Source organism: Mesocricetus auratus, unplaced genomic scaffold (assembly GCF_017639785.1).
Source record: "Mesocricetus auratus isolate SY011 unplaced genomic scaffold, BCM_Maur_2.0 Super-Scaffold_100041, whole genome shotgun sequence".
Lineage (NCBI taxonomy): Eukaryota > Metazoa > Chordata > Mammalia > Rodentia > Cricetidae > Mesocricetus > Mesocricetus auratus.
Genome location: NW_024429218.1, coordinates 2,084,790 through 2,106,238, shown reverse-complemented (window position 1 = coordinate 2,106,238; position 21,449 = coordinate 2,084,790). Strand labels below are relative to the sequence as shown.

At 43.0% G+C, this 21,449-nt stretch overlaps 1 protein-coding gene across 3 annotated transcripts in view; it reads right to left on the bottom strand.

Annotated features, from left to right (window-relative positions):
- Positions 1-21,449, bottom strand: part of Hmgxb4 (HMG-box containing 4) — a 37,143-nt gene that overhangs the window by 6,812 nt on the left and 8,882 nt on the right. For all 3 annotated transcript variants that reach the window (XM_005077750.4, XM_021231629.2, XM_013118902.3), the window contains 4 exons: positions 4,030-4,111; positions 2,494-2,558; positions 1,446-1,551; positions 474-643 (listed from right to left, as the gene is read on the bottom strand). In XM_005077750.4, coding sequence (XP_005077807.2) covers positions 474-643; positions 1,446-1,551; positions 2,494-2,558; positions 4,030-4,111 — 423 coding nt within the window. The remainder of the gene's footprint in view (positions 1-473; positions 644-1,445; positions 1,552-2,493; positions 2,559-4,029; positions 4,112-21,449) is intronic.

Sequence of the window (21,449 nt, the reverse complement as noted above, 5' to 3'; positions counted from 1 at the left end):
CTCCGTGATATTAAAGGGAGTGCACAGCTCTTTCCATTCTTTTGAGATGTGTGTGTGTGTGTGTTCTGCCCAGATGCATGTCTGCGCACCACAGGCATGCAGTGCCTAAGGAAGTCAGAGGAGGGCATCAGAGTTCCCAGGACTGGAGTTGCAAGCGGTTGTGAGCACCTACCTTGTGGGTGCTGGGAAGAGCAGCCAGTGCCCTGAGCTGTAGAGACATCTCTCCAGCTTCCCCACTGAACTTTTGAAGACTAAAACACAGCTACAGCATATCTTGACTTCTCTTAGTGTTACTGTTTCTGCAGGATGGTATAATGGTATAAACTCTGGGGGCCAGTGGGAATCCCTAGACAGCTTTTCACTACACCATGGGTACCTGGCATAATTTTGCATAAAGTAGTTGCTCACTAAATGAACAACTGGATCTAAATGGTATAAGAAACAAGAATCCTGCCAATCAGCGCTGTGCTTACCTCTGTCTCCTGCAGGCGGTGTCCAATCAGGCTAAGGGACTCTCCTAACAACTGGAGATGAGCAGCAACATCAATGGGCTCTGTCTCGGGGGCTTTGGCTGGTGAGGCTGGCAAAAGCATTGTGGTAGGTGGGGACTTCTTTTGGGGTGACAGTATTCCCATAGAAGAAGCTGAGAACAGAGGGGTGAAAATTTGCCTATGGCTTTCAATGTCACAAAAATGACAATTTTCCCTCTTTAAAAACCATATCGGGCGTTAGCTAACGTTATGTTTGTGAGCTAAAATTAGCTTGACTTCTTTTTGTGTGACCCATGAGATAAGAATAGTTCTACTAAACTTTGTATTTAATTTGTGAGTATCTGCCTAACATGCATGTCTGTGCGCCCACATGTGTGCAGTGCCCAGACGCCAGAAGAGGGCACTGGGTTCCCTGGAGTTACAGTCAGACGAGAGCAAGGTTGAGGCTGGGCATGAGCCCTGGTCCTTTGCAAGAACAGCTAGTGCGCCTAACTGCTGAGCAGTCTCTCCAGCCCCTAGCTGTATAAAGGGTGTAAGAAAAACACACAAAAGATGCATGTGACTGGGAGTGCACAGAGCATACAATGGCTCTAACATCCACTTTCTGGAGCCTTCTTATTTTTCAAAGACAGAGTCTCAGTATAGTCCAGGCTAGTCTGCAATTTGCTAAGTAGCTTAGGCTAGCTCTGAATTTGCCACTCTCCTGCTTGCTGGAGTACATGTAGGCAGAAGGCTCCTTCCCTGGCTTACTTTCTGGATCTTTACAGCAAAGTCTGTGACTTCTCACAGTTTCTAAATTTGAACTACTTTTATGTGCCTGTACTATTTGGCAATACTTAGGTATCAAGGCCTACTTCTATTATAAGGTGTTTGCTCTCCTAACTTCCTAGCATAGAAGCAGAATTCACAGGACGCTAGAGAAAATCTGTTCAAAACACAAGAGAAGTGGGCTACCTCTGACTTTCCCGGAACCGTCTGCACTGGAAGCTTTTCTTTTCACAGTTGTGGCTTCAGCTTTGTTCTGTTTATGCTGCAGATACTGAGCCTTTTGCTTCCAGATCTGCAACAGATCAGCCACACAAAACTTAAAAAGAAAGGCAAAAGGGGAAGCAGAAAGGGAGGAGGAGCTGGGAGAAGGTAAAGAGAGGACAAAGAGTAACTTTGGGTCTTAGGTCACTCAAGTGGCTTCAAGCTGAAAAGCTGATATCTTAACTTCAGGACTACAACCATCCCCTCTTCAGAGCTAAGGCTAAGTCGAAGCATTGTTAGAATCCTCCAAGGTGAAATGCAGGTCACACAGCAAACATCTGGCTCAGTGTAATGCCCAACAGTGGAAAACAGCAAGCTATCAAGAATGACCTGGGGGAAAAGAGCTGTATCACCTAAGAAGCCAGTCTTCAAAGTAAGAACGGCAATTCTTGTTCCTGCACTACCTGAGCACCAAATGACTGGATGGACTGACTGACATGATTCAGAGGGATCACTCTTATTGGCTCTTCTACTTTCCTTTTTGTTGTTTTTGAGACAGATTGTTATATAGCCCAAGCTGGCCTTGAATGCACAATCTTCATGCCTAAGTCTGCTAAGTGCTGAGATTATTACAGGCACGAGCCACCATGCCCGAAGTCTTCTTAGCGTCTTGTTAGAGTACAGTGTAAATGGCTATTAAGGATGGAGACCCCGAGTGTGGCTAAGGGAATCCCATGCTTTGCTTATCTAGAGGATGATGGTCCTCAGTCCCAAGACCAGAGCTGACTGGCATTTGTAGTAGGGTGCTGTGACTTCAGATTTTCTTTTTAAAGTATTTTAATAAACTTAGCTCTTTTTGTTTGACGTAAATATGGTGTTGGGGAAAAGTAGACAGCAGTGGGTAAAGGCAGTCTCCTCATAACAAGAAAACTCTGGCCTCTGCTAACCACTTTCCTCCTCCTTTCTTGAGAATCTCAGTGCTCTGTGGCTGCAGGTAAGAAGCAGTGAAAACTATGGAAGAAAAGATACTCACCAGTTTGTCTTTTTCTGGCAACTGCTTCCATACTTCAGCCAATTTTTTACTAAGTTCCCCAAAATCTAATACAAGAGTTAAAAAAACAAACAAAAAACAGCACTGTAAGAAAACAGAAGACGGGGGAAGTAGAAACTGGAAAAGGGTTTGGTAGAAGAGTTCTTTTTCCTTTTTCCCCAAGACAGGGTTTCTCTGTGTAGCCCTGGCTGTCCTGAAACTCACTCTGTAGACCAGGCTGGACTCTAACTCAGAGATCTGCCTGTCTCTGCCTCTAGAGCACTGAGATTAAAGGCGTGTGGTACCACCACCCAGCACAGTTTCCTTATTTACTGGTTAAGAAACACATACTGGGATGATGGCTCTATGGGTGGCGAGCGTGACTGTCATATGACCATGAGGACCTGAATTCAGATTCCCCAAAACTCTGTAGAAGATGGGTGTGGCAGTGCACATCTAAATCTCAGCACTGCAGAAACACAAGCTATATGGCCTAGCAGAACAGGTGAGGTTAAGTGACAGACCTTGCCGCAAAAAGTAGATGAGACCAAGCCGGGAGTTGGTGGCTCACACCTTTAATCCCAGTACTCAGGAGGCAGAGGCAGGTGGATCTCTGTGAGTTCAAGACCAGCCTGGTCTACAGAGTGAGTTCCAGGACAGACTCCAAAACAATACAGAGAAACCTGTCTCAGAAAAACCACAAAAAAAAAAAAAAAAAAAAAAAAAAAAAGTAGATGAGACCAACAGAATGACTCTGAGGATAAACGTACTCACCACTAAGCTCGATGAACCTAAGTGTGATTATTAGGATACACATGGTAGAGAGAACAGACTCCTACAAATTGTCCTCTGATCTCCACTGGCATGCATGCGTGCATGCACGCATGTACACACACAAAGTAACACATGAATGTCAATAAAAAGGGGCTGGAGAGATGCTCAGTGGTTAAGAGCACTGTCTGCTTTTCCAGAGGTCCTCAGTTGAATTCCTAGCAACCACATCGTGGCTCACAACCATCATGGGGTTGAAGCTGTCTTCTGGTATGGTGGCATACATGCAGACAGAGCACTCATACATTAAAAACAATAACTAAATAAGGTGGAGCCGACACGGTGGCACACACCTTTAACCCCAGGGAGGGAAGGCAGGGTGCTCTGTGAGCTGAGGACAGCCTGGAGTTCCAGGACAGCCAGAGCTATATAACAGAAAACAACAACAACAAACAAAATACTAATAATTATTAAAAAAACAAGGTGGGATCAATTGATGAAGATACCCGACATCATTAATCTCTGGAAATCTCTTTTACAGGCAGGGTGAAATAAAGGACTTGCGTAACTGAGGAATTATAATTTGTCTTCTGTGTGAGACTAGCAGGGGCTCCACTCTGTAGCAGGCACGAAGTGCCCAAGCTGGTTTCAATTTGAATTCTAGTGTTATAGGGAAGCGGCTTGGTAATCCAATTCATTAAATGTACTGCTACAGAGACTGGAAAGTAAAAGAGCAAAACAAAACCCAAAGCGCAGAAAGGTTCTTACCTATACCCGGATGGTCGGCCACAATGGTTACCCGATACTCTTTACAGAACACCTGGTAGGCAGACATATTCTTCTTTTTCGGCTAGGGCCACAAAGAAAACAGAAAGCAGGGCGACAGTGCGTTAGGATCAAACTAGTATATCCCTATGTTCTTCAGCCACAAAGGAGTCCATACTATGAACCAGCCTCCCTGAAGAAGACAATTAAATTTTTAACCATGTTGTTTTACCCAGGGGTTAACATCAGATCTAACTTGGGAGGTAAAAGTTACAAGCTAACCATCTATGAACCTTCATTCTTATGTTAAAAAACCCTGTTTTGGAATTCTTTGAGTATCAAGAAGTAATTCTTAGAAGATCTCTAGCCTCTCTTTTTTTCAAAAACTTTTTCTAGTCTTCTTAAAAGACTTTTTCCAATCCCAGTTCCCTCTCCCTCCTATCCTCCTATCTGCTCCGTGGAGAGGGTAAGGCCTGCCCTAGGAAGTCTACTAACTCTGTCCCATCATTTCACTGAGGCAGGACCAAGGTAGCTCTCCATTCCCACACCCCTGTGTCTAGGCTGGGCAAGGTATCTCTCCATATAGAATGGACTCCACTAAGTCAGTTTGTACATTAGTGTTAGGTCTTATACCCACTGCCAGTGGCCTCATGTGTTGTCCCAGTCACACCATTGTCACCTATATTAAGGGAGTCTAGTTCAATCTTATGCACATTCCCCATTTGTCAGACCTGAGTCAGTGATCTCTCACTAGCTCGGGTCAGCTGATTCTGTGCGTTTCCCCATCATGGTCTTGACTCCTTTGTTCATATTATCACTCCTCCCTCACTTTGATTGTACTCCAGGAGGTTGGTCCATTGGTTAGTTGTGGATTTCTGCATCTGCTTCCATCTGTTTCTGGAAGAATGTTCTAACTTCTCTGGGGTGGCAGACTGTAAGGTAGAGTACTCTCTCTTGAGGAGACTCATTTTCTCGCCCTCGAGAGTTAGAATCACAGCATTCCCTTTCCTTTCCTTTTTCTTAGGTTTTCCAAGACAGGGTTACTATACACCAGGCTGGTCTCTGCCTCTGCCCCCCTCCCCCAGCACTTCCTGACTAGGGTTTCCCTAGTGGAGTCAGCTGAACTCTGGAGTCAGAAATGCATGCACTAAATCAATGCTTCTTTTTCTTTCTCTGGGTTTGATGTCTCATCTTGTAGCCGGTTTCCTAACCTTTGTAGTTTGTCATATTTTATGAAGATTCCAGTGGTGGAAGGTGAGATAATTAAACCTACAGACAAGTTGGACATGGTGGTGTATACCTCTGATCCCAGCTCTGGGGAGACAGAGACAAGAGATCTCTGGTATACATAGCAAATTCCAGGACAGCCAGGGTTACATACAGAGACCTTTTCTAAAAAAGGGAGGGAGATCCTGCAGACAGTTCTTGTTAGGCAGTGCCAGGAGGGGCTCAGGGCTCTGGACTCTTCAGCATGTGGCGGGGCACCATTAAAGCACCGGATTGTGACAGTGCCGGAAGCAAAGATTCTTTATCACATTTTGTCTCCCCACTGAGGGAATAATGTTGAGTGTTCCTGGAAAAGGACATCGGATTAAATATCTAGCCAAACCTCCCATTTGTGGATGAAAAAGCAAACAGAGAAACAGATTTGCTGAGGGTCATGACGGAGTGGGCAGTTTTAGCCCCGAAGGACTCCTGGCAAGGTGGCTGCTGTGGGTCAGAGAGACAACAAAGCTTTCCCACAGAGAATGGCGCAGCATCATTCTGTAAGGGCAACCTAAAAAACAGATGCTTCCAGCATGGTTTTCTCAACAAAATACAATGGAAGCTTGAGGAAACCTCAAAACCGAATGAAAGAGCAGGGAAAAACACACAAACCCCTCTCTACTTCATCTAGAAGCTTCAAAATATGATGTTCTCCTAGGAAGCCCTTCTGGCCTTATAGTTAGTATAAGGACACAAACCAACAACTCAAAGCTACTGGCAACTTGCTTGCCTTACGAGTCTGATTTGTGACTAGAACCCAAGTAACAACAAGTCCCTTGTGCCACTTCCAAGAGCTGCTTGTTTGACAGGGAAAGCCTTACTGTTTCCTTCACTGCCTTGGTCATCAACACTTACGAACTATGATGGTGTGTTTGTCGGGAGTCTACGCTGACCTGAATTTGCAGGCCTGAGTAGAGGAGTAGAGTAGAGAAGAAAAAAAATAAGTTGTACAAGTCTGTACATTTCTAAATCTTTCTTTCCAGAACCCATCTCACTGCTAAATACTGAGATACTAGGAAGGATATGTATATGAAAACTTTCATCTCATTTGGCCATATTACAGGCCTTCCAATAGGCATTTTAACAATGTTGTCTCAAATATGGTTCAATATTGTTACTTTCCCCCCTAGCCCCAAAGCCATTTAGAGCATAACATACTTTTATAAAATTAATCATAATTTTTGGTCAACATCTAAATTCACATACTGAAGGAAAGGGTTTCCACTATTATAGAGGACTGCATTCATTATAAAGCAAACAAACTGGCATTTATCAAATAATTATACTGGGTGTTATAGAATGAGCTTCAATGCCAGATCGTATTTGCAGAGTTAAGAACATCAACTGGGTGGGGTGGGGGTGGGGTGGGACATGGCACACAACAAACACCGTCTCATCTCAGCTATGGTATATACTACATGCTTGATCCTGAGTGAGCACACAAGAAATGGATAGCTTTTCTGATATGTGGCAACACAAGTATTTATACCAGGGTGGGGTGGTCTCAGCAGGCAGGAGGATTACTGAGAGTTCCAGACAAGTCCCAGGCTATAGTCAAGAGTCCCATTCATTTACAAATATTTGTGGGGACACCAGACCTTGAGCAGAAATCCACTTCCCCTTCGGCCTGGGAGCAGGCATCTATGTAATGTTTACTGAAAACAATTCAGTGCTTTAGGGCTCAGATAGGGCTTGCTCACTGAAATACCATGCCTTTCACACCCCCTACGGCTAGATGCCTCTTCCTGTTTCCCTGTGGTGTCTCCCCGATTCTGGGGCCGGAGATTAGACCACCAGCCAGGAGGAAAAAATGGTATGTAGATAAATGACAGAAGTCCTTAAAAAGGGAAGCTCCTTTTTCTTAGGAGACTTCTCCTGAGACGTCTCCTGAGAGCTCTGCTAAGCGGACTGGGGTCTCCTCCTAAGCTGACTTGGGAAGGATAAAGTTTTCTTAAAGCAACCGACCGGTCTCTGTGTCATCTATCCCGACCACCTCGCTACATTCTTGGATGCAGGCCACACAGCAGGTGCGACAAATATTTGCTGACTATGTAACATGTGCCAGATGCTGGGAATATAGCCAGGATTGAGACACATAATCTAACAGATAAGACACACATTTGTTGGCAGGGCAGTGGTAATGACACTTCTGAATGCATGTCTACAAAGTGGGTTCCAGGACAGCCAGGGCTGTCTTGAAAACAAAAATTATAATAAAATGCAAAATTTGAAGGAAAGTAGCAGCAATAACCTCAGCACAGAGGCAGAGGAAGGCAGAGCTTTGAGTTGAGGCTAGCTTGGTCTACAAAGCGAGTTCCAGGGCAACCAAGGCTACTCTGAGAAACTCTGTCTTGAAAACCCAAAACAACAACCGAACCACACAGAATCTGGAGACCACCAGAGAGCTCCTGACCAAACCAAACACCAGTTACACAAACTCAGTTCCCTGAGTTTGAGCTTCTTTAAATAGAATGTGGTGGTTGAGGAGCAGTGTGAGAGCTAAAGCCCACTCAAGTTTTAATTGCTATGCCTAAGAGACCCATGAAACAATGGGATCTGCAAGCCCCTGCCCAATGACAGATAGTTCCAGAAATGCTGGAGGCTACTGTTTATGGGACACAACAAGCACATATTTTTTTTTTATTACCACAAGAAAGTTTTTGTAAGCCATCTGCACCAGGTGTGTTTGATCACATGAGGGCAGGATGTTCACAGGCTGGAGGTCCATGAGGATGCCTGCTTGCCCGATTGGACCTGATGGGAAACACAACGAATTCCCGGTTTCCCTTCTTAAATGCTGCAAACCATGACTTGGACAATTTCCCAGGAACCTGGGTATGGACCTGGCCAGTATTTAATTAAAGCTTGGTTCACATTTGGCTTTAAGTGGTGGCAGTGGCCTTATTCTCAATTGGGATTAACAGTCAAAGACATCTTGTACCGCACCATAACCTAAAGGAGGGATTAGTTAACTGTTCCATGCGTCAGCAAGAGCTCCATGATGCTTTTGTGGCAGGAAGAATTCCAAGATGTCCTCCAAGACTGCTCCCTCCTGTGCATGGCTTGTAGCTATCCGCTTATGACCAAGGTGCTAAATTACAAGGGCACTGGCTCCTGTGTGTCTCATTATACAGCAGAGACTTTGCAGTCATAAGGACAGCATTTAGAGAGCTGAATGTAATAAATCAAAAAGAAGGTTTTCCTGAACGAGCCCTTAATAGACAAACCCTGGTTGGGCGTGATGGCGCACGCCTTTAATACCAACACTATGGAGGCAGAAGCTGGTGGATCTCTGTGAAATCTAGCCCAATAAGAGCTACAGAGTGAGACCTGGTCTCAAAAGAACAAACCAAAGAGAAAAACCCACCAGATTATTTCGTAGTTATCACAAGCTGAATCAAAGTTCGTATATGAGATGAAAGACGGAAAAAGACCAGCATGGGGGTAAAGAGAAAGGGTGCCTGAGCACCCCCATCACAGTGCTGCAGCAGCGAGTACTGCCCGGCACAGGCAAGCGCGCGCGCGCGCACACACACACACACACACACACACACACACACACACACACACACACACACACACACACACCGATGGGACACAGCAGAGAATGCGCTCAACTCATCTTTGGCAAAGGAACAAAGCAACACAACGGAGAAAAGACAATATTTTAAATGGAACAACTAGATAATCACAAACTACTATATACCATTACTACAAAAAAAAAAAGCAGACTTTATTTGTTTGGTTTTTTTTTTTTTTTGGTTTTTTCGAGACAGGGTTTCTCTGTGGCTTTGGAGGCTGTCCTGGCACTCGCTCTGTAGACCAGGCTGGCCTCGAACTCACAGAGATCCGCCTGCCTCTGCCTCCCGAGTGCTGGGATTAGAGGCATGCGCCCGGTACAAGCAGACTTTATACCCTTCAAGATAATTATTAATTCAATAGGCTTGAAGATAAAACACAAAGTCAAAAGGGCCAGCAAGACGGCTTGAGGCAGGGTTAAGGTGCTTGCTTGCTGCCAAACCTGAGGATCTGAGCAAATGGTCCTTACACACTCCACAAACAAATGCAGTAAGTTACCCCCCAGCCCCCCAAGCCCCTATAGAACTCCTGAAAATCTCTACGACCTGGGGTATTTAAGATACCAAAGGCTTGAATGAGGAAGAATTGATAAGTGGGACTTCCTTAAAATAAAATAAACCTGGGTGTGGAGCATACCTATCTCAGCTTTTAAGAGATCCACTGTCAAAAACCAAAAAAAAAAAAAAAAAAACCTTAAACCTTTTGCTTTGCAAACGGCACTGTTAGAAGAATGAGGCAGCAGACTGGGAGGAAGACCAAGATCAGGTATTTGTTCTCCAAAGTGCACAAAGAACTCTGAAATCAACAAGCAAATAATATAAAGGGGGCCAAAGAAGCTAAAAGACACCTCACCAGTTAAGATAAATGACAGTAAACGAGCATTGCGACACCATCAGATCACTGACCATATGCGCTGCTGCTCCTAGGATTCAAGGTGGCAGTAGTTCTCAACTGGTGGGCGTCTGAAATCTTTTTGGGTTTGGTAGAAGTGTTGAGATGATTTCAGGTGATCAGTACTTTAGTGACTGATGGCCACCTACAAAGGAGGAAGCTAGGACAGCAGAGCCCACAGACACCCAAGAACAAAAGAAATACCTTTTCTTGTAGACTTTGGAGGGGGAGGAGGTTTCTGAGCTTAGAGGGAGGAGACTAAATTAGCATAATGTAAAGTTACTACTTAGGACAAAAGGCTTTAATTCTGAAAGTTAGTCTACTGTCCCGCCCTGCCTTGTGGCTGCTGCATGCTGTGGCTGATCTCCTGGAGGGGCACCAGGGTATGTGGGGGTGGGGGACATGGGGGGATGAGGGGGTGGGAGGAGGGTAGTTTCTTGTGAACTAAATATGCCTCATCATACAGTCCTTGATGCTCTCTGGTATTGACCAATTGGAGCTGAGAACATCTCTCCACATAAGCAGACACATGGATGTTTATAGAAAGAAGCTTGATTCATAACTGCCCAAACTTGAGAGCAATCCAGGCAGCCTGCACTTGGTGAACAAATGAACCGTGGTCCCACCAGACAACAAAGTACAAAATCAAGAGATCAAGAGACAAGTTAACATTACAGTCTGAAAAGGCCACCTACAAATGATTCTAACTACGTGACATTTTGAAAAAGGCAAAATACGGAGACAAAAAAAAAAAGTGACGAACTGGGATTTTTAAGGTAGTTAAAATACTTTGTGAGTTAAGTGGTGGTGGTGCACACCTTTAATCTCAGCACTTGAGAGGCTGTGAGTTCCAGGCCAGCCAGAGATACACAGAGAAACCCTGTCTCCAAGGACTTTGTGATACACCCGCAGGAGATAGACTATTTTCCATACTCAAACAGAACAGACAACACGGACAGCACAGACCTGTGTATACTATGAACTTGGAGAGACGAAGATGTGTCAACCTGTAACAAGCAAACTGGTGGGGGATGTCGACAGTGGAGGAGGCCATGCATGTGGGGGACAGGGTATATGGTATGTGCCCACATCTTTCTCTCAATCTTACTGTAATTCCAAAATCACTTTACTTTTTTATTTTTTTTTTTTACTCAGGGTCTCACTAGGTATAGCCTTGGCTGGCCTCAAACTCACAGCAATCCACCTGCCTCTGCCTCCAGAGGGCTGGTGTTTCTTCTCAGGTGCAGTGGCTGCTCACTCAGGCTTAAGCATGAGTATTTCTAGTTCAAGACCATTCAGAGCTACCTAAGAAACTATCTCAAGGAAATTAAGAGTAAAAAAAAAAAAAGGAAAAAATAACATTAAAATAGAATGTCCAATTTGAATATGCTCAGATGGAAATGCCACTCAGTAGATCACTGACGTCATAGGACCATGATGAGTGAGCTACCCAGGCTTCCACTCTGCAGAACTGGGCAGAACACATGGACGCCTGCTTTAAGCCACTAAGTTTGTGACAGTCTATTAAGTTATGCTGCAGCAGTAATCAAACAGTTCTTTCCATTCCCTCTGCACATTTAAAGATAGAAGCAGTGGCATCTAGGAAGGTGACACAAACTCTGTTAAAAGTAGAAACTGGTGGGGGAGGACTGAGTGAAAAATGTTTGACCTACAAGACACAAAACAAGGGAAGCCCAGGACTTACAAATTTTTTTCATTTAAATAGTAAAGGCCACTTGAGGAAGTATTACAGACCTTTATTCCCTGCATTTGGGAGACAAAGGCAGGCAGATCTCTGAATACAAGCCAGCTGGATCTAAAACTGAGTTCCAGGCCAGCCAGGACTACATAGTGAGTCTCTCTCAAAAATAAATATACAAATATTCCCTGGGAACCCTCAGCCCACTAGGACCAGGGCAGCAGGTGGGCTAACATACATCTTCCTCTTCCTCAGCTCTTCCAAATCAGTCCCCAGTCTCACCCCCAGCTATGCAAGCAGAACACCATTGCAGCTCACCCACATCTGTAAAGATCTCCTTGATTGCCCCCTCAATCTTTTAATCCAGCCCCCAACTCCAGCAGACACCCCCTGGGAACTCACAAGCCACTGTGACCCGGGAAACAAGCAGGCTAATTGCTGATCTTCACCTTTCATCCACTCATCCAAGTCCAGTCCCCTTCTTGCCAACTCTGTAGTAGACCTAATGCTGAGGCTCACTCTGTCCCATTGCCAGGGGCCTAAGCAGACCCTGGTGGAACATCCTTGCTTTCCAAAGACTGCAGATGCCAGCCCAGATTACTATATGCAGCAAAACTTTCTTTCAATCACAATAGATGGAGGAAATAAGATATTCCACAATAAAACCAAATTTAAGCAATAACTATTTAAAAATCCAACCCTATAGGTGGTGCTAGAATGAAAACTGCAACCTAAGAGGTTAACCACACCCTAGAAAACATGGGGAATAAATAGTCCCAGACCAGCATATTAAGAGATGAAGTACAACCACCACCACCACCAATAACAACAACAGCAACAACAATAACAACAACAAAGTAACAAGAACCAGCAAATACCATTTATTGATATCTGTCAACATCAATGTTTCAATTTCCCAATAAGACAACACAAATTAACAGAATGGATGTGAAAACAGGATCCATCCTGCTGCATCCAAGAAACACATCTTAATATCAAGGACAGACATCACCTCAGGGCAAAAGGAGGAAAAAGATATTCCAAGCAAACAGACCTAGGAAGCATGCTGGTATAGCCATTTTATTTTATTTATTTATTTATTTGTTTGTTTGTTTTTCGAGACAGGGTTTCTCTGTATTGTTTTGGAGGCTGTCCTGGACCTCGCTCTTGTAGACCAGGCTGGCCCCGAACTCACAGAAATCTGCCTGTCTCTGCCTCCCGAGTGCTGGGATTAAAGGCGTGCTACACCAACGCCCGGCGGTATAGCCATTTTAAAAACTGAAAAAGTACACTTCAAATCAAAACTGATCAGAAGCGATAGGGAAGGACACTACATACCCAAAGGAAAAAAGTTCACCAAGAGGACATTGGAATTCTTAACATCTGTGTACCAAACACAAGGGCACTGTGGTAGTGTGAAAGGAAATGGCCCCACAGGGAGCAGTGTTATTCGGAGGTGTGGCTTTGCTGGAGTGGGTGTGGCTTGCTGGAGGAAGGGTGTCACTACGGGATGGGCTTTGGGGTCTCCTATGCTCAAGTTATCCTCAGTGAGGCAGTCTACTTCCAGCTGCCTGCATGTCAACATGTAGCAGCTCCTGTCCCAGCACCGAGTCTGTCTGCATGCTGCCATGCTCTCTGCCATGATGATAATGGACTGAAAAGTCTGAAACTGTAAGCTGCCACCTCAATGAAATGTTTTCTTTGTAAGAGTTGACTTGGTCATGGTGTCTCTTCACTGCAACTGAAACCCTTAAAAAAAAAAGCCGGCGGTGGTGGCGCATGACTGCATGACTTTTAATCCCAGCACTCGGGAGGCAGAGGCAGGGGATCTCTGTGAGTTTGAGACCAAGCTTGGTCTACCGAGCGAGTTCCAGGACAGGCTCCAAAACAATACAGAGAAAGAAACCCTGTCTCGAAAAACCAAAAAAAAAAAAAAAAAAAAAAAAAAAAAAGGCACCCAAGTTCATAAAAGAAGCACTATCACTGTTTAAACGACATAGTGACCCTTGTACACTGATGGTGGGACACTTTAATAATTGATTCTCACCAACAGATAGATCCCCTGATCAAAAACTGAACAAAGAAATGCTGGAACTAACATTATTTATAGAACATTTCACTCAAACACAAAAGGTTATACCTCTTCTCAGCACCTCATGAAACCTTCAACAATGATCACATACTTGGAGACAAATCAAGACTCGACGGATTCAAGAAAATTGTCTGACCAGCATAGATTAAAGCTAGATATCAACAACAGAAAGGTTACAAACTCATGAAAACCGGAGAACTAAGTATTGAATGAAAAATGGGTCAAGACAGAAATTAAGAAATAAAAAAAAAAAAGCTGGGCGGAGGTGGCATATGCCTTTAGTCCCAGCACTTGGGAGGCAGAACCAGGCAGATCTCTGTAAATTCAAGGCCAGCCTGATATACAGAGCAAGTTCTAGGAGAGCCAGAGCTACAGAGAGAAACCCTGTTTTGAAAAACCAAAAGAAAGAAGGAAATGAAAGACTGTCTAGAATTGAGTGAAAATGAACACGTAACACACACTTATGGGACGCAATGAAAGTGGTTCTAAGAGGCAAGATCACAGCACTGTGCATACATAAAAACATAGGAGGGATCCCATATAACAACTTAACACATCTGGAAGCTCTAGAGCAAAAAGAAAAATTTCACACCCAAAGAAGTAGGTGGCAGGAAATCAAACTCAGAGATGAAATCAATAAAATAGAAATAAACAAAAAAAAACAAGAAAAAAATAAAATAAAATAGACAAAGTGCTACTCAAATTAAAAGGCAGAAAATGAATATTCAAATTAACAAAATCAGAAATGGAGACATAACAAGAGACACAGGAAATCCAGAGAATTATAAGAACATACTTTAAAAACCAGTACTCCATCAAACTGGAAAATCTAATTGAAATGGATACCGTTGCTGATACATACCACTTACCAAAGTTAAATCAAGATCAGAAAGTTAACTGAAATAGGTGTGTAGTCCTTACTGAAACAGAAGCAGTTACTAAAAGTCTCTCAACTAAAAACCAAAGGCTTTTGCAAAGAATTCTACCAGACTTTCAAAGAGTTAATGCCAATACTCCTCAAATTATTCCACAAAATAGAAACAGAGGAAACTGATGGGGAAGTCCTTCTGTGTATATGTAAGTAAAGCACTGTTGGCCAACAGAGAAACAGGAGTCTAGGAGGATTCTGGGAAATGTAGTGAAGAGAGTCATCACCTTGTGATTCCTGGGAAGAGGGGAGGCAAGTCTGCGTTGCCCTAAGACCATATAAAAATATGCATTAGTAATTACAGGTCAGTAATTAAGTCAGAGCTAGCTAATGAGAAACAACAGAAAATGGCCAACAGCTTCATAATTAATATAGCCTCCTGTGTGTTTATTTGGGACTGATGTGGCTCTGGAACCTGACTGGCGGGAAGATTACACATTACAGGAAACACTGTCCATTTCATTTTATGAGTTACCCTGATACCAAAACCACACAAAGATCCAACAACAACAACAACAACAAAAAATAGAATTATACATCAATACTTGCAAACTGAATTCAAGATCACATCAAAAAGATCACCCACAAGATCAAGTGGGCTTCATCCCAGAGATGCAGGAATGATTCAATATGCAAAAAAAAGTTCAATAAATGTAATCCACCATATAAACAAACTGGAAGACAAAAACTACATGATCATCTTATTAGAAGCAGAAAAGGCTTTTGACAGAAATCCAACACCCTTCATGAAAAAATTCCTGAAGAGATTAGAGATACAAGGGACATATCTAAACATAATAAAGGCAGTTTACAGTAAACTCATAGCCAACATTAACTGAAATGGAGAGGAATTCAAAAGCAATTCCACTAAAATCAGGAACAAGACAAGGTTGTCCACTCTCTCTCTCTATACCTCTTCAATATAGTACTTGGAAGTATTAGCTAGGGCAATAAGACAACTGAAGGAGATCAAGGGAAAACAAATTGGAAAGGAAGAAGTAAAAGTGTCTTTATAGGTAGATGGTTTGATAGTATACATAAGTGACTCGAAAAATTTCATCAGGGAACTCATAGTTGATAAACACATTCAGTGATATGGCTGGATACAGGATTAAATTAAAAACACAACAAACAAACCAGTGGTCCTCTTATACACAAATGACAAATGGACAGAGGAAGAAATCAGGAAAACAATACCTTTCATAATACCTAAAATATCTTGGGGTAACTCTAACCAAGCAAGCAAAAGACTTGTATGATTAAAAACAAAAAACAACCCACATCTTTGAAGAAAGAAATTGAGGAAGACATCAGAAGATGGAAAGATCTCCCATGCTCATGGACTGATAGGATTAATATAGCAAAAGTAGTCATCCTACCAAAAGACAGCTACAGATTTAATGCAGTCAGTCCCCACCAAAATTCCGACACAATTCTTCACAGATCTTGAAAGGCCAATTTTCAAGTTCATATGGAAACACACACACAAACCACAACAGCTACAATTCCGAATAATAAAAGAACTAAGAACTGTGGGAGGTTTCACTATTCCCATTTCAAGTTGTACTACAAAGTTACAGTGATAAAAACAGTATGGCATTTACACAAAAACAGACACACTCATCAATGGAATCAAACTGAAGACCTAGACATAAATCCTCAGACACCTGGTTTTCGATAAAGAAGCCATAAACACACACTGGAAAAAGCAGAGAGCATCTCAAACAAATGGCTAGTCAACTGAACAGCTGCACGCACAAGAGTCTAAATAGAACCATACTTATCACTCTGTAAAAATGGAACTCCAAATGCATCAAAGACTTCAACATAAAAGCAGGTATACTGAGCCGGGCGTTGGTGGCGCACGCCTTTAATCCCAGCACTCGGGAGGCAGAGGCAGGCGGATCTCTGTGAGTTCGAGGCCAGCCTGGTCTACAGAGCGAGTTCCAGGACAGCCTCCAAAGCCACAGAGAAACCCTGTCTCGAAAAACAAAAAACAAAAAACAAAAAACAAAAAAAAAGCAGGTATACTAACCCTGATTGAAGAGAGTGGGGAATGGCCTTGACTGCATTGGCACAGGAGAAAACTTTCTGAACAGAACACTGATATCAACTGATATTAATACATGGGACCTAAACTGAAACCGAAAGGGAGCTAATATCCAAAGTATATAAAGAACGCAAAAAACCAGATATCAAAGCCGGACAGTGATGGCACACAACTTTAGTCCCAGCACTCGGGAGGCAGAGGCAGGCCTAAGAAAGCTTGACACATGAAGGAACTTAACAGACACTAATTCTTACCATTTATCCTTATTATGCATCCTTGGTTTACCCAGAGGTAAAACTTACATGGCATTATCCTAAGTCTAACTGTATCTTAGAATTTAGTTTATCAGTAGTAGATCAACAAGCAGTGTCTGAGCATGCTGGCACCCCTCCCCCCACAAATAAATAAATGACTATAATACAAGCTTTTCAAAAGAAAGCTTCTATCCCCATGTGATTAGCTTTAGTTGGAAATCAGGGTATTATTATACAATTTCTCTACTATTTCAAGGAAAGCAGAACTCAAGGTAAGCTGTAACTCCCGTCTTCTTTCTTGTATCCAGGTAACCAGGCTCATGGCATTGCCTCTTTCCCATCATACATGTACTTAGGACACACACCATCTCGGTTTTTAGTCTAGTTTCAACTATTTCCCCAAATTCTGGGTTATACTTCCCAATGCTCCCAGACTACATGATGTTAACATCTAGCATTTATTGAAAGCTAGTCATAAAGCAAGGTGAAGGCAAAGTTCCCAAAGGCTCCTGGTTCAAGTGGTTTTCACAGTGCTAGGGATCAAACCTGAAGTATTTGGGACTGAAAATGGCTCTTCCATTGAGTTCTCTCCTGAGGCCTTTCCTCCACGTTTCCAAGTGGTACTCATTTTGGTATTTATGGTAGCAGCTCCAGAAAACCCAACTTTTTACAGGCACCAGCACCTCTGAAAGGAATGCAGGAGCTGCTGAGTCCGGAAATGACCTGAGATAGTAGCTTCTAAGGCACCCAAGAGGTGTCAGGGCAGCAGCTTCCCTTTAACACACCTGAACCGGGCAGCACTGCCTGAGACAGGCCCCGGAGAGTTTGCATTCATCATCTCATTTAATCCCCAACAACCCTAGGTTAGGTAGTGCTGTTGTTACCTTTGAAAGTTACAGAACCTGTCTAACATTACAGAGCTTCTGCTGCTAATAAAAAAATTTCACTCCGAGTGCACATCCTGCTATGCATGAGGAAGTCAGAAGACAGCCTGTGTCAGCTCTCTCTTCCCCTTGGGTAGAACTCAGGTTGAGAGGCTCCTTCCTCCATAAGGCACACCCCACTTCCAAGGGGGAGCCTCAGGATTTAGACTCGATGGTCTTGGCTCCTCAACCTGTGTTAAACATCCTGATGCTTGTTTCTCAAAATGTCGATGAAAATTGCCGTCTGTCAAACCGGCTATTCTTCTCATCTGTTGTCTTGATTTAGTTCATCAGAGTCTAAGGTGAAGTGGGTCACTGAAGTTTTAGCATTCCAACAGGTGGCCAGCCCCTGCCCACCTATTTCAGACTGAGGGAGCATACCCAGAGCACTTTTCCCTCAAATGATCTCTTTTTGTGTATGTGTGTGTACACATGGAGGCGCACAAAGTCACCAGAAGATGTCAGATCCCTTGGTGCTGGAGGTAAAGGTAGCTGTGAGTCACTTAGATATGTATGCTGGGAACCAAATTCAAGTTCTCTAAAGAGATTCTAGTGTGCTTAAAGAGCTGAGCCTTTCTCTAGCCTCCTCCCTGATTTAGATTTCCTTTTTCCTTTTTAAACATGCATTTATGGAGCATGTATATATGTGTGTGAGCATGAGAGTGTGTCGCAGGAAAACCTGCAGGAGTAATTCTCTCCTACCACGTGGGCCCCAGAAATCAAACTCGGTTGTTAGGCTTGGTGGTAAGTACCTTTCTTTCCTCTTCTAGCATTCCCCTGGCAACAGTTATTTTTTAATACAAAAGTTCAGGAAAATATACATTTTATACTTCATAGGGAATTTTCTGTCTAGGTCAGGGTTAAAAAAACTACATATACACTCTAAATATCTGTTGAAAAAATTATTCAATTCAAAATAAAACTATTTCCCTCTTTATACTTCAGGATTTGCAGCTTCCCACTTGTAAGATCTTACTCACATTTCCTCCAGTCTCCTGAGGTTATTCCTTCCCTCCTGCGATCCCAACTGCTAGCTGCTTGGCCCAAATTTACCTGTCCTCATACAGCTGTCACTGCACTGTCAAACTGCCGCAGAGAACATGCCAACACGTGCCTTAGAAACCACAGTCAACTGCCTTATTTGCCATTTCAGAGATTCTCTACACTCTGACCCCATTCTACCTGTTCAATACTATTTTATCTACATACCCACTCCCCACACACTGACAAGACGGTCACCAACCAGGGTGTCAGGCTTAGCACAGAAAAGAGGGAATGTAAAAGTCAATTATAAGGAAAGGAGTTTGGCACTGGGTGAGAGAATTCTCAGGGTAATGAGCTTAAAAGTGTGGTTACACAGGTATATCCATTTGTCAAAATCATCAAATGACTTACTTTCCAAATTTTGCCCTATGTAAATTTTATCTGAAAAAAGAAAAAGAAAAAAGAAAACAAAAGGTCATAATCTCATTAAAGTAAGACAATGAAAAAGCCTTGAAAATGAGTGTTCAACTCAAGCTGGTGTCGCACACCTATAATCCCAGAGCTCCTGAGGTGGGTAGAAGGATCATCTCAAGTACAAGCCCAGCCAGGGATATATAGCCACATCCTGTCTCAAAATCCAAACACAACCAACCACCAACAAAATGTCAACTGAGAACTTTTAAATGAGGGCATATAGTGCTCACTATAAATTCCTTCAAGTCTTGTTCACCAAATTTCAAAACACACAGAAAAAATATTTAGTTTGAATTTGAGCTGACTGGGAATACAGAAAGAAATGGGAGGGAGGTTGTGGCCCAATGGACTCTACTCGGGACACAAAGATGGGAGGCACCCAAGGGATCAAGAGGAAATACTGAGAGCAGGGCTGTGCTACTTAACACACACCTGTGCCGCCATGGGTTCTACACACCTCTATCCTCCTCACCACGCTTCCTCTGATCGCCTCACCCTCCCACACTCAGGCTGTGACTATTTATAGCATCCTCATCTATCCCTATCACTATGATAATATATAATAGAATCACACATACAGTATCAACCTGGATTTTACAAATCAATTTGCTCACAATGGCTCTTAGATCCAAGGTGTGGCTTCACACACACACACACACACACACACACACACACACACACACACACACACACACACTTAAAAGCACATTGTATAGCGGAGAAAAGAACTTGCAACCTGCCTTTTATAGACAGAGATAATTTCCATCCCCTGCCTCAAAAAAAAAAACCCAAAACAAACAAAACTAACAAAATTCCACCCCCAAATTATTTTCACTTTATTTTATTTTAAATTTTGAGAGTCTTGCCATGTAACACAAGCAGGCCTTGAACTGGATTCTCCCAGACTCTTCTTCTCAAGTGCCTGCTACCACATCTGCCTTTTCTGTTTTTTCCCCCCACCTCCGTTCATTTTTCGAGACAGGGTTTACTGTGTAGCCCTGGTTGCCTGTGCAGAACAGGCTGGCCGAGAACTCACAGAAATCCATCTGTCTCTGACTCCGGAATGCTGGTATTAAAGGTATGTGACACCAGCCCAGCTGTCTGTCTGTCTGTCTGTCTTTCTTTCTTTCTTTTTTTTTTTTTTGAAAGAGCTCTATTATGTAGCCCAGGCCGGGCATGAAATTATAAATCCATCCCAGTCTCCCAGATTCTAGGGTTCCAGGCTTATACCACCATACGGTTGATACCCAAATTCTAAATATAGTCTAAAAATATGTTATCCTTTTCTTAGTAGCTTTTCTTTTGGATTTTATATATTTTACTTTGCAGAAATATAAACAAAAAGAACAGAATAGTTGTTTTTAGATAAAATTATTTGTACTTTCCATTACTGAGAGAAAAATTTCCCTTTAGGGCTCTAGTAAGTAATTCATTCACAGAATCCATCCATAATAAGACTTCCTTGTTTTGTTTCTGAGCTTATAAATTTATTTTTCCCCTTTTTGTTTTTGTGGATTTTTTTTTTTTTTAAATCTTGCCCACACTGGCTTTGAGCATTTCCTCCTTCTGAGGAGTGGACTGATAGAGAAATTTAAAATCCCTGGTTATTGGGAATCCGCCACTGCTGATGTAGTAAGTCAATCAAACTGAGTTATTAAATCCAGGTTTAATGAACAGAGCAAAGCAACTCCTGGGTAACCCTCAGGAGGGCAGGAGAGGAACATGTGCAAATATGGCTACTAGGTCTTGAGCAGTTCCCAGGGGGAGGAGCTGACCCTTGGCTGTCTGTTCCGGGGGAGGGGGGGGTTTGGGACGAGAGATGGGGGAGGGGGTTGAGGTGGCGCTTTGACCACTGCTGCTTGACAAGTTTCAGCATTTCAACTTTTCAGACCACAATTCTCCGGCACTCTTTTTTTTTTTTTGGTTCTTCCGAGACAGGGATTTTCTGTAGCTTTCGAGCCTGCCCTGGAACTCACTTTGTAGACTAAGCTGGTCTTGAACTCACAGAGATACACCTGCCTCTGCCTCCTGAGTGCTAGGATTAAAGCCGTGTGCCACCATCGCCCGGCTCCAGCACTCATTACCTTTCACTTTAAATGATTGATATGTGTTATGAGAGTACCTTATGCCTTTTTCTCTCCCAAATCTTGTGCAGGCTTTGGAGAAGGATAAAAATGTCTACAATGTCTCTAAACAAAATACTTCTTTGGAAAGAATCCCCACCACCATGAAACCATATAGCATAGCTTTGTCTACTCCCATACAAGTTAACACCAAGCTGCT